This window comes from Macrosteles quadrilineatus, unplaced genomic scaffold (genome assembly GCF_028750875.1).
Source record: "Macrosteles quadrilineatus isolate MER2022 unplaced genomic scaffold, UCM_ALF_1.0 Scaffold_2__2_contigs__length_208266976, whole genome shotgun sequence".
In the NCBI taxonomy this organism is placed as follows: Eukaryota; Metazoa; Arthropoda; class Insecta; order Hemiptera; family Cicadellidae; genus Macrosteles; species Macrosteles quadrilineatus.
Window position 1 is genome coordinate 48210092 of NW_026542595.1, and position 14609 is coordinate 48224700.

At 35.0% G+C, this 14609-nt stretch overlaps 2 protein-coding genes across 4 annotated transcripts in view; one reads left to right on the forward strand and one right to left on the reverse strand.

Moving 5' to 3' along the window:
- The window catches only part of LOC128984756 (DNA-binding transcriptional regulator BolA-like), a 48366-nt gene that overhangs the window by 24600 nt on the left and 9157 nt on the right, over positions 1-14609 (reverse strand). The window contains exon 2 of the mRNA XM_054404113.1: positions 4285-4409. Coding sequence (XP_054260088.1) covers positions 4285-4409 — 125 coding nt within the window. The remainder of the gene's footprint in view (positions 1-4284; positions 4410-14609) is intronic.
- LOC128984750 (peroxiredoxin-4-like) overlaps positions 3717-14609 on the forward strand; it is a 39444-nt gene continuing 28551 nt past the window's right edge. Inside the window, exon 1 of one of the 3 annotated variants that reach the window (XM_054404104.1) lies at positions 3717-4067. In XM_054404104.1, coding sequence (XP_054260079.1) covers positions 3964-4067 — 104 coding nt within the window. In that variant the 5' untranslated portion in view covers positions 3717-3963. The remainder of the gene's footprint in view (positions 4068-14609) is intronic. The other 2 variants (XM_054404103.1, XM_054404105.1) reach the window with 2 other exon arrangements.

Genomic DNA, 14609 nt, shown 5'->3' on the forward strand with positions numbered 1-14609 from the left:
TCGGTGATAGTGTACTGCAGGCATAAGGGTTCCATATAATAGTTATTGACCTTCACGATCAAGCTTCATAATTATTTTACCTACAATTTCTGTAAAGATAAATATTGGTGTAATTAGATTAGCTACATGTTGTTTCGTAATAAAGGGGAGTAAAAAACACAGAGATGTAATTTTAGGCATTTTCGGAGACCTGCATTTACATTTTAATTTTAAACCCTCAGGGTTAGATTATCAACTTATTCTAAAACAGGGTGGTACAGTTCTAGCTAGTTATAACCATAGATAAAACATACTCCCTTACTTGTGTTGGTTAGTCTATGTTATAACCTAGAAATCAACCCTTTACAGCTTCGGATTTTCTACCATTTTGGCTACTAATAACTGCATAAGAGGGTTTTATGTGATGGTGAGTATATAAGTGAAACTACGACATATATTATCGTTACAAAAGTTATATTGCCATTAACATTTGCATTGATTCAAGCGTTTAAACCATAACCCATGTAACACGTTAATACATTTGAATAATCAATCGGAAGGTGATCGAAGACGAAGAAGCCGTCAAGTTTTGGCTAAAATTGTTGTGCTTCCTAGTCGTCCTTGTTGATCCCGACAAGATCGAACTATTTGCTTCGTAGCGGCATTTCAAACATATTATGAAATCCCATGGTGGAAGGAAAAAACATGGGTGTGCTATTCCCACATATTCTGACGTCACTCGGATTGCAAACAAAAGATCACCTGATTGTAACTGTCAGATTAGTATGTAACAACCAAATAAAAACAAATACGAAATAGTATATTTCGTACCTAGGGCCGAAAATGAGGTTTTGCTGGCTCGAGATAGTTTTTAAGTTTGAGACGAAGTCGAGAACCTAAATCGATCGAGAGCTGCAAAACCATTTCGGTCCGTGGTACGAACGCTATTTTTCACCACACTTTACCCTATTACCACTATTCATCACTATACTAATGCACACTGATAGTCAACACAACTTTAAGGTTATGTGAAGAAATAATTTGAGGAATCAGCAAAAATAAAAATAAATAGTTGCTAGGCAACGGTGACAATAACACAATTCTATTGCAATGCTATGGATTTTGATTGTGTATTTAAAATGCATTCATGTTTTAAGTAAGTAAGCGGACAGCTGATTTTGCGGCCCCGGCCTGTAAAAACCTGCTCGGTCCCCAAATTACGATGACAGCTGGCATGGCCAGCAAAACGTAACTTACAGCCACCAATTAACGTATGTAATACAGCCAAAAACATCATAGTGTGGTGAAAACTAATTTGACAGTTACAATCAGGTGATCTTTTGTTTGCAATCCGAGTGACGTCAGAATATGTGGGAAAAGCACACCTATGTTTTTTCCTTCCACCATGATGAAATCCACAATTACTCAAGGAAACCAGCGTATGGATGTATGTAAATTTTGTTAACGTGTATGGTTTTCATTCAAACTAATTTTATCACTTTTTTTTATAAAAACTAATATTAAAAGTTCTGTTTTTCTCAAGTAAGCCAATCTAAAAAATATCAACTCAGACACTATTATTTACAAAGCTGTATGTATTACCATGTAAACACATACACATTGTTCGCATTAAGAGCCTTATTATGCGCGGCCACTCGAGTCGCTCGCGACCGCGACTGCCAGACGCTTGGGGTAGCGACTGGTGTGGCTTGGGGTAGCGACAGGTGTGGCGAGGTCACGCGTCTGACAGAATTTTTTACAGACATACATGTAGTTTCTCAGAGTAAATAAGTAAAGAAGCTGAACTGTTTATTTTACTTTTGCTTAAGCGTCGTAAACGTAGACGAAAAAAGTATTGGGAGGCAATCCGTTACTAAAATTCCGGTTTTCAGTTTTTATATGATGATTTCAGAGATTACGACAAGATGTATTTTGGTTGTTTCCAGGAGACGAAACGTTCTTTTTATAACCTTTTAGGAAGAATATAAGGCGACTTATCCGTATCGCATAGGAAAATGAATAATTTTATTTCAGCTAAGGAGAGGCTAGCACTTACCTTAAATTAAATATTATAATGGTTTTGATTTGATTTAATCATAATATTAATACTGTATTAGCAGCAAAACTCGGTGTTGCCCGGGTCAACATTGTATTCACAATAATGGTAATAATTGAGTAATAATACAGCCAGTATCTTGAACTTAACTGATTCAAATGGTTAACATCTCGAATGAAAGCCTTTGTTTTGAAGGGTAGGCCTATCAAAATAAAAAATAAATAAAAATCATTTATTCCAGACAAAAAATATGTTACAAAAATTATAATATACATATAAAGGATGGTCCCCACATAGGCAAAGCCTGTGCGTGCGGAACGAGTTGTATCAGTCCATTTAATACAGAATCGTTGATGTCCATTCAACTTATAATCAATTTACAATACTTTATACTACTCTACATATACCAATACATAATTAAAAAGGAAAAACACTTTCACCAGGGGGCTACAGCAGATAACTTAACTTAAAACCTATTTTAAGACTAAGACATGTAGAATAACTAAAATTGGAGTTACGTAAGTGCAATTGTAGGTAAGTGTTAAAATAATTATTATTATTGTTGATTCGTGATTCAGTAGCGTATACGTCCGATATTAATAATTAATAGGTCAAAATTAAAGCTGACATTTCACTGAATGTTCTTAGACCAAAACATATAGGATAATGTAGTCAGAACTGGCGAGATACGGCTTTAATTGAAGTAAGAATTTGGTAAAAAAATCTGATTTATTTTTTTGTCGAATGATACAGTAGATATATGAATGATGATGCTTGGTGGCGAATCTGTTCGTGAAATTAAGACCAAAATTATGAACATCGGTCAGGTAGAAGAGCCGAACCGACTCGGAAAAGAAAACCAATATTTATTGATATATAGGTAATATAATTAAATAAAATGATGAAACAAAAATCAGTACTGAGGCGAGGGCAGAGAGTAGGGTCCGCTGTGGCCCGCGACTGTGGCCGCGCGTAATAAACAGCATATGATAACATGGCCCGCTGGTGGTGCGACAGTCGCGTGGGCTCGCGACTAGTAGCGAGGGTGCGCGACTGGAGTGGCCAGTCGCGGCGACTGTCGCGTGCCTCGCCACCGCAGTCGCGTCGCTTAATAAGCGCCATATAATAACATGGCCCGCTAAATGTGGCCTTTGAGCAGTCGCGGTCGCGCGCCACTCGAGTGGCCGCGCATAATAAGGCTCTAAGACACGTGGTTGTGTTTTTAAAACCCCACAGGATTCATATACTAACTAAAGGACCCATGCTAATCCGCAGCGAGCGTTGAAATAAATATCATATACGAGAAATAATTAAATTAATTTTTTTTAATTGAGTAATACAGATTCTTGAAGATAACTAAATCAAGTGATCAATAGCTCAAATTAAAGCCCTTAATTTACTGATTATTTTGAAAATCTTTATAAATATTTATTTGTTGAAAATAACATCAACAAGAGCAAACAAAGACAAACAACACACTATTTTTTACACAAAAGATGTGTTGTACTGGGATATCCCGGGATATCCATCCTGACACATGAATAATTTGATTCTGAGTTTGTTTAAATAAATATTACAATACAGTAATTTGTTTTACAATTTGTGCCTCCTAGGTCAACTCCACTTCCCCCTGTGTTTCTGTAAACAAGCTCTGCTCTGACGTCACTCTCCAAGATGAAGGTTCGTTAACTGCCTTGTTTGTTCACTTAACTTGTTTTTGTACTGAAAGAAAAAGAACTTTTCTTCTTTTACTTCTCTGTCTAAACTAAACGTATTTTCTAGTTTGGGCTTCTCGAATCTCGGTTTTCTGAAATTAACTTAAATTATTTTGTATTTGTAAACAAAAAACTTAAATCAATCTCATTTCGAATGTTGGTTATGGACAGTACCGTTTCTTTGCATTTCATAAGGTTTGTTGTACTGGTTTCATGGACCTTATGAAATTTGTTGTCAGATCTGAGGATAAGGAGGTGTCAATTTTGCCTGAAATTACTGAAACAGCATCTCCCATGAATTCTGAGGAGAGATTGAGGTAAGAGTGTTTTTAGGCCTTGCCTAGGACTGTCTGTAAAAATATAGCCTACTACGCCTATCAATGGGTAATTATTCCGTATAGGTGCCTCCAAACGAATTTTTAATTTTGATATCTTACTTTATAGGTTTTTACCTCCTCAATCCGGTAATTGTTTAGATGAGGGTGACCAAGCGTTCTATAGTAAGTTATATATCATTAGAAACTAGATTTTTACCTGAAAATAATGGTGCAAAAATGTTTCTGCTGCCACAAAAACTGAATTTATTACGATTTTTTGAAGTTTTTTTTAATGTTTTCTTAGGTACAGTAGGCCTACGTTGAATCTGCACTTCGTTTACACTGTAAAATCAAAGATAATAACCCAAGTCACTTATTGATTAATTATATTCCATTTGAAATTAAATATTACCCTCACAAACCACACTTAGAAAGGTAAATACGTTAATTTAAGCAGGCTATTATGTTATATTCATTTAAATTTAATTAAGATTTAAAATAAACCCCTCACGGGCGGACATATTTAATCTGGATCCGGACTAATGGAAATGGACTGGGCTGGATTATGAATTATGATCATGAAAAATGAAGAAGGCATCAAGAAATAAATTTTCGTTCTTCTCTTCGCTTCACCGAGTGGCTAAGCTACGGTTTTGACCATGTAGCCGTTATGTTCCATTATGATAATAGTGTAGTGGCAGAATTAACCAACCCTACACTAGCCAATATGTTTAATCTATGACCAAACCATTAACAAAACTACTAAACTTAAAAGTAGATTTCCACTCTAGGCCTACATGTGTCATGAATCAGCTGAAGACAACTTTCAGAGTGATTGATTTTGGCCACACCAGAGTGTGTTGATGTTTTTTAATTCAACTTAGCCTAAAATTTAATTTTCACCAGCTTGTTGAAATATTCAAACTAGGGCAAAATACTGACCGTGCTATTAATCAGGTAAATTGATTAATACTTATGATATATCATTCAAAACATTCCTATCACTGAGAGCTATGTCTACAACCAGTCTAGCTCTAATTTGTGTGGCCAACACCAATCGTGTGATAATTGAAGCCATTAACGTTACTACAGAATAGGAAATGTAGTATTTAGTAAGTCATCTCTTACCAAATCTTGTTGAATTAGGTAAAGCCTAATGTAATAATTAAGTTAGTTACCTTAGAGCTCAGGGGGGTAGAGACTCGCTGCCGCAACCCAAAAGTGGTGGATCCTCTGATTTAAATTTGGATATTTGGTTTTGAACAGATATTCGCCCAAATACCCCACAAAATGAGTGCGTTTACGTCCGTAACGGGGTATTTTGTCCTTTACACCTCGCCAGGTTCTTTCTATTGTGTTAGTGTGGGCGTGCGTATGTGGGTTCACAAACTCTATGGAATGGTTAACGGTTTCGTGTAAAAACCCCTCGTTTTCCAAACAGTCATACGCACGCCAACAATCGCTAATTATTTTGGTTCCTGGCAAGATATGCCTTTTAATAATAGCTAATAACGTGTCCCTGTCTCGTTTGTCCACTGGCACTAAAAAGGTTTCCTTTGTCGTTCTATCAATCCCCCCAAACACCCATTGCCCCTCTACCAATCGTCCTCTGTTATATTTCCGCTTACCGAACTTTGCTTCGTCAATCTCAACCACGTGACCAACACCGCCTAATCTAATATCACTGTTGGCCACGTGATCTACAAACACTTCCCTGCAAAAACTGTACCAATCAACTATGCTACTTGAAGACAACCCGAAATTATGCCTCAGAAATGTCTGTCGTGGCGGTGGAACACATAATATGGTTGCTACAATATAAAAAATGTCAGGCAACGAAAGTTTGGCCCTTTCAAAAAAGGTTCCTTTTCTAGCACTCGCAATAAATCTACTCTTAACTTTCTTTGCGTTTAATCTTGGAGCGTATCTTTTCCCACACCTAAATTTAAAATCCCCTTCCAAATCGTTCACCACCAACTCATTACCGCACAAAGGATTGCCGCAACGTCTGGTACGGCTGTAAACCCCGTGATCAACGTAAAATTGTAAAATATTAAATTCGTCTTTCCTTATTGATTCAACATAGCTCACTTCACAACCTAAACAACCACCTGCCATCTAAACTTCACATAAATATATAAAAATTAAATTTAAGAAATTAATCCATAATCCTTCACACTTCCTACCTCTCAAAAACTGGTGAAATAATGCGGAATGATTTAATAGGTCAGATTAATGCTAAACAATGGTTAATTTTCATCACCGCGGAGTATCATTTATTCTAAACGCTGTTTCATAATAAACTGAATGTTACAAGCTGTAACTTGAAATGTTTTATTTACATTAGATTTGAATTTAGCAATCAGCTGATTTACTAATAATAGGTATTAGTTTGTAATTCATTATGGAAAAGGGCCTCTTTTCAAAGTAGTTTGGAATATAAATATTACCATGCATCCAAACCCTTTTAAATATACAACTGGATTATAATCAATGAGTGCTAATTAGTTCTTATTTATTTAGTGCTAACCTATTTGATTAGCCTTAAAAACTACCGTAATGAGACTTATTAGGCTATATAAAATGTATAACCAACATATTGGCACTATTCTAACCTAACCTAACCCAACCAAACTTCTCGGACAGTTTAAAATTAGTTAATTAGTTGAAAAAGACATGTGAGGTTGGTAGGTTGGATGTTATGTGGACTCGTGACTGTATTAAGTCCTTTGAAGGTAGGTTAGATTAGGGAAGTTAAAGTTTAGGTTATAATGAATCGAGTTGTTGATTTATATTATCTCCAGACTGTTTATGCACTTTGTAAAAAGTACTACAAACACAATAAATAATGCGCAGCATTTTTGAAATTATTATTTATTGTGTTTGTAGTACTTTTTACAAAGTGTATAAACAGTCTGGAGATAATATAAATCAACAACTCGATTCATTATAACCTAAACTTTACCTTCCTAATCTAACCTAACTTCAAAACACTTAATACAGTCACGAGTCCGCATTTTTAACACCCAACCTACCAACCTCACATGTCTAAATAAGAACTGAAGTAGTTCATAATCAACGCTCAGTTGAATTTATAAATGCCTCTACCTCTTTGTCCTCTTTGCATAAACTTACTCTTTGTCATATTAGGTTTCTTCTTCTTCCCTAGACGATCCTTTCAATTTCAGTCACTCCGTTCGTTCATGTTCATGTTTGTGTTGGTCAGTCAATTCACAGCAAAGTTATGGCGACAGTGACGAGCCGACAAGAGGCATTACAGTAATAAACTTTAAAAAATCGTAGAAAATTGAGTTTTTGTGGAAGCAGAAAAATTTTTGCACCATTATTTTCAGGTAAAAATCTAGTTTCCAATGATATATAACTTACTATAGAACGCTTGGTCACCCTCATCTAAACAATTTCCCTGAATCCAAATATACCATTATTTTTCACAGCTGATGGATATTTTTCAATATTTCTCCATAATAATATACAACATTACAATAAACAAGGTAGGATGGATGACATTTACAAGTGGATTTAACTATGGGTTAAGTAAGCCAACAGCTAGTAAGTTAATATTTAACCTAACCTAACCAAACCTCTAGAATGTAAGCAAACTCCTTTTAACGTCAGAAAAGGTATGTCAGGGTGGTAGATCGTGCTTTATATGAATTGGTGACTGCATCAAGTCCTTTGAAGGTAGGTTAGATTAGGAAGGTAAAGTTTAGGTTGTAATGTATTGAGTTGTTAGTTAAAGTCGCCTGCAGACTGTTTTTGTAAAATTAAAATCCAGAAAAAACACTTCAAATAACTACATACTTCAAAAATGCAACCCTGAGGTGGCCCCTCGGGCAGGTCCGAGGTTGGTCAGGGTGGAAGTCATCCGTGGTACTGGTATTGTCTCCAGATGTAGAGATGCCACAGTTAGGCTAAAGGAGAACAGGTCTCAGGCTGGTTTGCACGAAAGGCGTCAGGGGAAGGTTCAGCTTGTAAATATTTAGTTAGAATGTTATGTTTCAAACTGGCACTAAACTCCTCGTAAGAAAGTCCATTCCATGGCACTCTGAAGGCCCAGCATTGTTTGTAAGATATTATTTCTACCTGGGCTCCAGTGAGCCTATGAAATTTCACAATATTGGCTGCAAAATGTTCCACTGGTATTCCATCCCGCACACACCCCATGGACGAGCAGATTAATTTATAAAATCTCTTTTTTTTTAAGTCTTCAGTTAAATCTTCGAAAGCTGAATCATAATCTGGATGTTTAGGTTTGGCATTAAACTTGTCTTTTGTAACAAGACCATAGACTCCAGCTCCACCTGGGACTTGTTGAAAGGCAAGATAGTCAAAGCAGTTAGAAGCAAGTGGTTTGCCAAAAAGTCTCTTAAAAGTTAACTGCCACACCAGCTGACATCTGTCTGTGTGCTCCAAAATCTTAAGTTTTAAATTTAAAAAAATCTACAGTATTAACTGCTATGCGGTAAAGATAATTGAAAAAAAAAACATTTGCCCGATGAATATTAGCTTTTTTTAAGTTAACAGCCGACGCTAACATTCTACTCTAGCTTTTGGTATAATAATAGCTGTTAACCTTCCCTGTTTTTCGACACAAATTCAGCTTTTGGATGAAAATGAAATGACATACGTAGAATTTACTTATTTATACTATGTGTAATGCTATAACCATTGATACGTTTATTTAATCGGTAAGAAGATGAGAGTTTATTTAAATATAGGGTGGAGTGGGGTAAGTGTGACAGCGGGGTAAGTGTGATAGCCGGCCATCTTGTTTTTGGGAATCACTGAAAAAAATTGGTTTTGTCATAGAAATAATGTTTGACATATAAGGTATCTAGTTACATAGTTTTTTATCAATTTAGTAACTAGGTACTGTATATGTTGATTTTATTGGTTTTTATAAGTCCGACATTTTAGGTCAAAATCAAAGTTTGTTCGGAAATTTTGTTTAATTTGTAGTTATTTTAAATTTTGACAAATTTATATCAAACTCAGATTTTTTAAGAGCCTAAAAGCTAAACTTTTAGAAAAAAAATATTTAAAACGTGTACAAATTTATTATTAAATTTAAAACCACATGTCACACTTACCCCGGAAATTTTCAATGGCTGGGGCAAGTGTGACACCGACACCCGGGGCAAGTGTGATCTGATGTAATCTGATGTTAATCTGTGTGATCTGATGCAAGTTTTTACAAATTTCCGCAGATTTGTACGTCTTTATTTCATTTGTAAATATCTCAAAAAGTAAGAATGATAGGGACTTAAATCAAAATGTTCCTGAAAGAGCACTAACTGGGTATTTATCACAAATGCCCCATTTACCAATAAAAGAGATACAGAATTTTATAGAGGCCGCTATCACACTTGCCCCGACCCCATGGGGCAAGTGTGACAGCTGGCAGGCATTTTTTGTAAGTAAAGTAAAAAAAAAATAGTGAAGGCATAAGTTTATCACATTGGTTTTTTTTTACCAATAAAGATATTTCCAAAGATTAAGTATTAAAAATTTCAAGTTTCTAGCTTTAGAAATAACCGAGAAAAAAAATTGTAAAGATGAACTTTATGATTTTTAGGTCACACTTACCCCACTTCACCCTACCTACATAGTAAAATAATAGATGTTCTAATTTATTTTTTTGAGCAGTCTTTAAAATATTTAGTTTGTTTTAGTGAAATATAATTTGATATAACTAACAGCTGGTTGAATAAAAAATATTCTATAGATTTAGCCTATGAGGTAAGTTTATTTACTCTGAGATTTTGTCATTGATTATAGGAAATAAGTAAGATTCTATAACTATTGCTGGATACGAATCGAAGCTCACGAATCTTGAAAAGAAAGCTTATGAAAATTATTTTACTAATCGACTTTTTGAGGAAAGGATGGGGAAATAACAATGATCATATGTTTTAACTCATCTTGGAAGCTTTTTTTTACTACCGTATCAATTTTGAACTGCTTAAACTATGCCTGAATTACTAATAGACACACTATATACAGTTTTAATGAGTTCAATGAGTTTTAATGAGCAGTTTTAGTGAGTCGGTGGCTCAGTCGGTAGCGTCGCGGACTACGGGCCCAAGGCAGCGATGTCGTGGGTTCGGATCCTGGTCACTGCTGATAACATTTTATCAGTACACTTCACCTTTGTACTGTACCGGCTCACTCCTTGCTTTGCTGTAAACGATCCACGCACGGGCGCTTAGCCTATGTGGACGGGCATATGCAAGGTTAAAAGAGGCCGCCAACCTCTTTAAAAAGAAAAAAAAAATGGTCTACTTGATTCCCGTACGTAGGGCGGGCCAACAGCTTGTATTAGGCTACAGTAATATTAAGCTCAGCTATTCTAATCTAACCTATCCTATCCTAACCCTACCTCACTCGTAATTTTCAAAATTCCATTTGATGACAGAAAATACATGTGAGGAAGATAGGTTGGACTTTATGTGGGTTCGTGACTGTATTAAGGGGGCCATTTACCAAAACATTAAAAATTTGTGAACATTTTTTGTAACTTATTGCATTTTTTTGTTGCTTGGTTATACTCTAGTATCTTACTTACACTTTAAAACAATTTTAGTCAAAAATAAAGCATGCAAATATTTTTTCCTATTTATTTCTTCATTTAGTAGCCTACGTAAGTCGTACACCCTCCACTCTATACCATGATTTAGCAATCCCTACTACACTGTTCTGATTGTTAGAAATTTGTTGCCAGCACTGCAAACTTAACAGTTGGACTTTTCTACGTCAATCTTGAATCGTTTTATTATTTAGTCAATGGGGTTATTTCATGTTGAACATTCCTTCAACACAACAATAACTTTCGAATGAGAAGAAAAAACTTCATTATTTTTCCAGCCATTCTGAGTTCCATTCCTTTGATTTGCGCCATATCCTATGATTCTACTACTTATTATATGCTTAACACATTTTACTTTAAAATACACAAGTTTGCAAATTTCATAGTAAAACTATTGATTTCAACTTTCTAAGATGTTTCTAAAAGTCTGAATTATTATAGGTAACGTTATCCCTGGTTTTATAGTATACAGTCACAGCCACCTCTAATACAAGGCCGCGACGTTCGAACTGGCAACCCCGCATTCACCCGCCGCCTGAGTCCGGCACTCATGCTAGGCTATAAACATCAATGAGAGTACTGCTCTGTATCAATGAATGAAAGTATTTAAATCACATATTTTAGTGGATTTTGGGGTATGGTAAAATATACAAATTAGAATCTAGGTTGTTTATTTAGTGAATAATTGCAACATACCACAATATGTATAAAACTAAATACCCCCGCCGCAGCAAACCTGCAGACTAAGCGAATTTCAACTTGTCTGATTACATTTTTACTAAAATATTTCCATAAATAAGACATATTATTCCCTATTTAAATAACATTAGGTTTAACAAGTGCTTAGGTTTGCTGCTACGGGGAAGGTAAAAAGTGTTTTTTGACCATACATCAATAGTATAGGATGAAATAAATAAATTTGCCAAATTTTATCAATATATACCCATAAACAAGTAAACTACAACAATTTTCATTTTCTCCATAAGAATAACATGGGAATTTTTAATTACACTATTTTTGATTTTTCTCCGTGACCGTTAGGCATACAACAGCGCTTCAATATACTAAATTATTTCTTTTTTTAAGCTCTACAAAATGTTTTAGAAAGAAATCGCAAAATTTTTTGTTTTTAGGTTCAAAAATAGGAAAAACCCATTTTTACCCCATAAAAACCCCCATAATCCCCCGTTCCCATGGTCCGATTATGCTGGATCGCGAACTCGTTCGAATAAACGTAGGTTTACACGTTTGTGCCAAATTTCATCAAAATCGGATCATTTTTGCTCGAGTTATCGCGCTAACGGACACATATATATATATATATAAATATATATATATATATATATGAATTTGAACGGATGGTGTTTTTGCCCTCTAGGGACCTCAAAATGAAAAATTAGATCGGTCTCGGGTCCAGGTCTTACCATGAGTACTACGGTAATAGCTTATTCCCTATATGGGAAATTCGCTAAAATACAAACATAATGTTTTTGTTTGCATTTATCATATTGTAAGTACGATGAATGTGGAAATAAATGGGATTTACATATTTCCTTTGTCAATTTGATAATCTATACTATTATATAGCAATCTCATGGTGTCTGTATATATGTGTGTTATTCAACATAGTAAAAACTACTAGACAGACTGGGGTTAAATTTTTCAAAATATAACTACTATACCAAGAATGGTAATTCAGTAGGACTAACTTATTGCCACTTCAATATTTGTAGAGACTCTGAGATTTGTAGAGACCAACATCTAACAATTTGTTCAAATAAAATTAATTTTCAATTTTCAATAGAAATATTATGTTTTAGACTACCCAAGGAAACCATAAGTTAGCAACAACAAAATTTGAAGTTTTCATTTGGAAGGCATACTGACTAAATAATTTATTTACTTTGAATATTTTGTAAACGATTTCAGAATCTAAGCCTCCATAATATGGCTTTCCACAATATTAATAGAATTTTTTATAACATCAACATTCAAAATTGAGTCTGAGACTATGATGCTTTTATTGTTAGATAGTGTAATACTGTACATATTTTACGCCGGTTTATTTCTTTAAAGTGCCAGTTATTTAAGTTATTTTTATCACATAACAACAGCTTTTATCAATAAGATAGACAAATAAATAAGGAAATAGTACGGCATTCTCATCTAAAAATCACTTCTCGCGTCTATATTTACACGAATCAATGTCTTATTCTTAAATTTTTTTACAAATCTAAGTTCATATTCGTGAAAATGTTTCACACAAAAACGAGAATTGTTTTAAGATGTCTTATTTGACCAAAGAATAGCAGGAAGACATTGTTGCTGACGCGGCAGATCGCTTAGAATCTTAGAACACTGTATGTATTATTCATTTTTAATTGAGCTTTCGTAATTATTCTTGCATCCAGGCACATCACATCTATCTGGCATGGTGTAGTAACAAGCTCAATGTCATTACTAATGATTAAGGGTAATAGAAACGCGATTACGTACGTCGGTACGAGACTCCTCCATTCACTGTAATGGAAAGACGTCCACGCACCAAGACACGGATGCGACGTTGCCACTTTTCGCTTGCCGCGGCCTTGTATTAGAGGTGGCTGTGATACAGTACATTGTAGAATTGACTGGCAAATGAGTACCTAATCCAAATGTAATATTGCTTTCTGGGTTATTGATAAATCACGATCAGCTGTATTGAAGTAAACAATAATCAGAAGTAATGGCTTCTAATGCTATTCTTATGGAGAATATTTCCGTTATATATAATTTTAAATTTGGGGAATTTCACTATTTTCCCCGCCGTCACGGGATTGAGACCTTTAATTTAAGCCCTTTAATGACACAAAAACGCATCTTTTTTTGTGTGTGTTCGTGTTCTATATGTAGGCCTACTTATTTATTAAATGACGACCTTCATATACGGAGGTGAATAACGACCTTCATATACGGAGGTGAATAACGACCTTCATATACGGAGGTGAATAACCATTAAAGATTTTAATCTTTATATTATTATAAAGATTAATCTCCTTTTGTTTTGTTTGGTTAGGGTCCAGGCCTCAGATCCATATAAGAGAACCGGTTGGATAATCTTACTAATATTATAAATGTGAAAGTTTGTGTGTTTTTTTGTTTGTTTGTTTGTTTGAAGTTCAATCACGCATAAACCACTGGACGGATTGGGCTGAAATTTGGCATGATGATAGCTTACATTCCCGATTAACATATAGGCATATTCTTATCTCAAAAATCCTTTCGGGCTCCGCCCCAGTGGCTCTGTAATTCCCCATGTTAACCTTATGAGTATTCATATTTAAAGGGAATTAACCCTCCGAGTGTCATGCGTCGCTGCAGCGACTCACGAACACTGTTTACGGCAAAGGCTCTATGACTGACTGAATTGGATTGAACTGGATCGAGTTAGGTATCGTTCTTTTCGTTAAATTATAAGCTTTCTCCAGAGGTCTGTCTCAGCGCTGTATGTTCTCCGAGCCGATCGTAATTGTAGCAGACAGCTGACGTGCGTAATTGTAAACAGCTTGGTTATCCTCGGACCGATGACTGATGTGTTTTATTACGTTTATCATTGTTTTAGTGTTAAAAATCAAAAGTAGTGATATACGTGGTGCATTATAAGAAGATTTAAGTGATTTTGAAGGGCTGGTTGATGATCCTGAAGAAGTAGGTAGTGATATTGATGTAAATTATCAGCCAGATTCCTAGCTATGGTTAGGCTATGCATTCTTAGCTAAACGCAATGGACTGAAATCTGTTTTTCACTCATAACATATTTATTTGATAACTTACCTCACTATATGATTATATATTTGTAATCCTCATAAAATTTAGAACAAAGTGGCTATTTTCAAATATTTATAGGCCTATAATTTATACAATTTCATTGAGCGCAAACTTATTTTTTTGGGAAA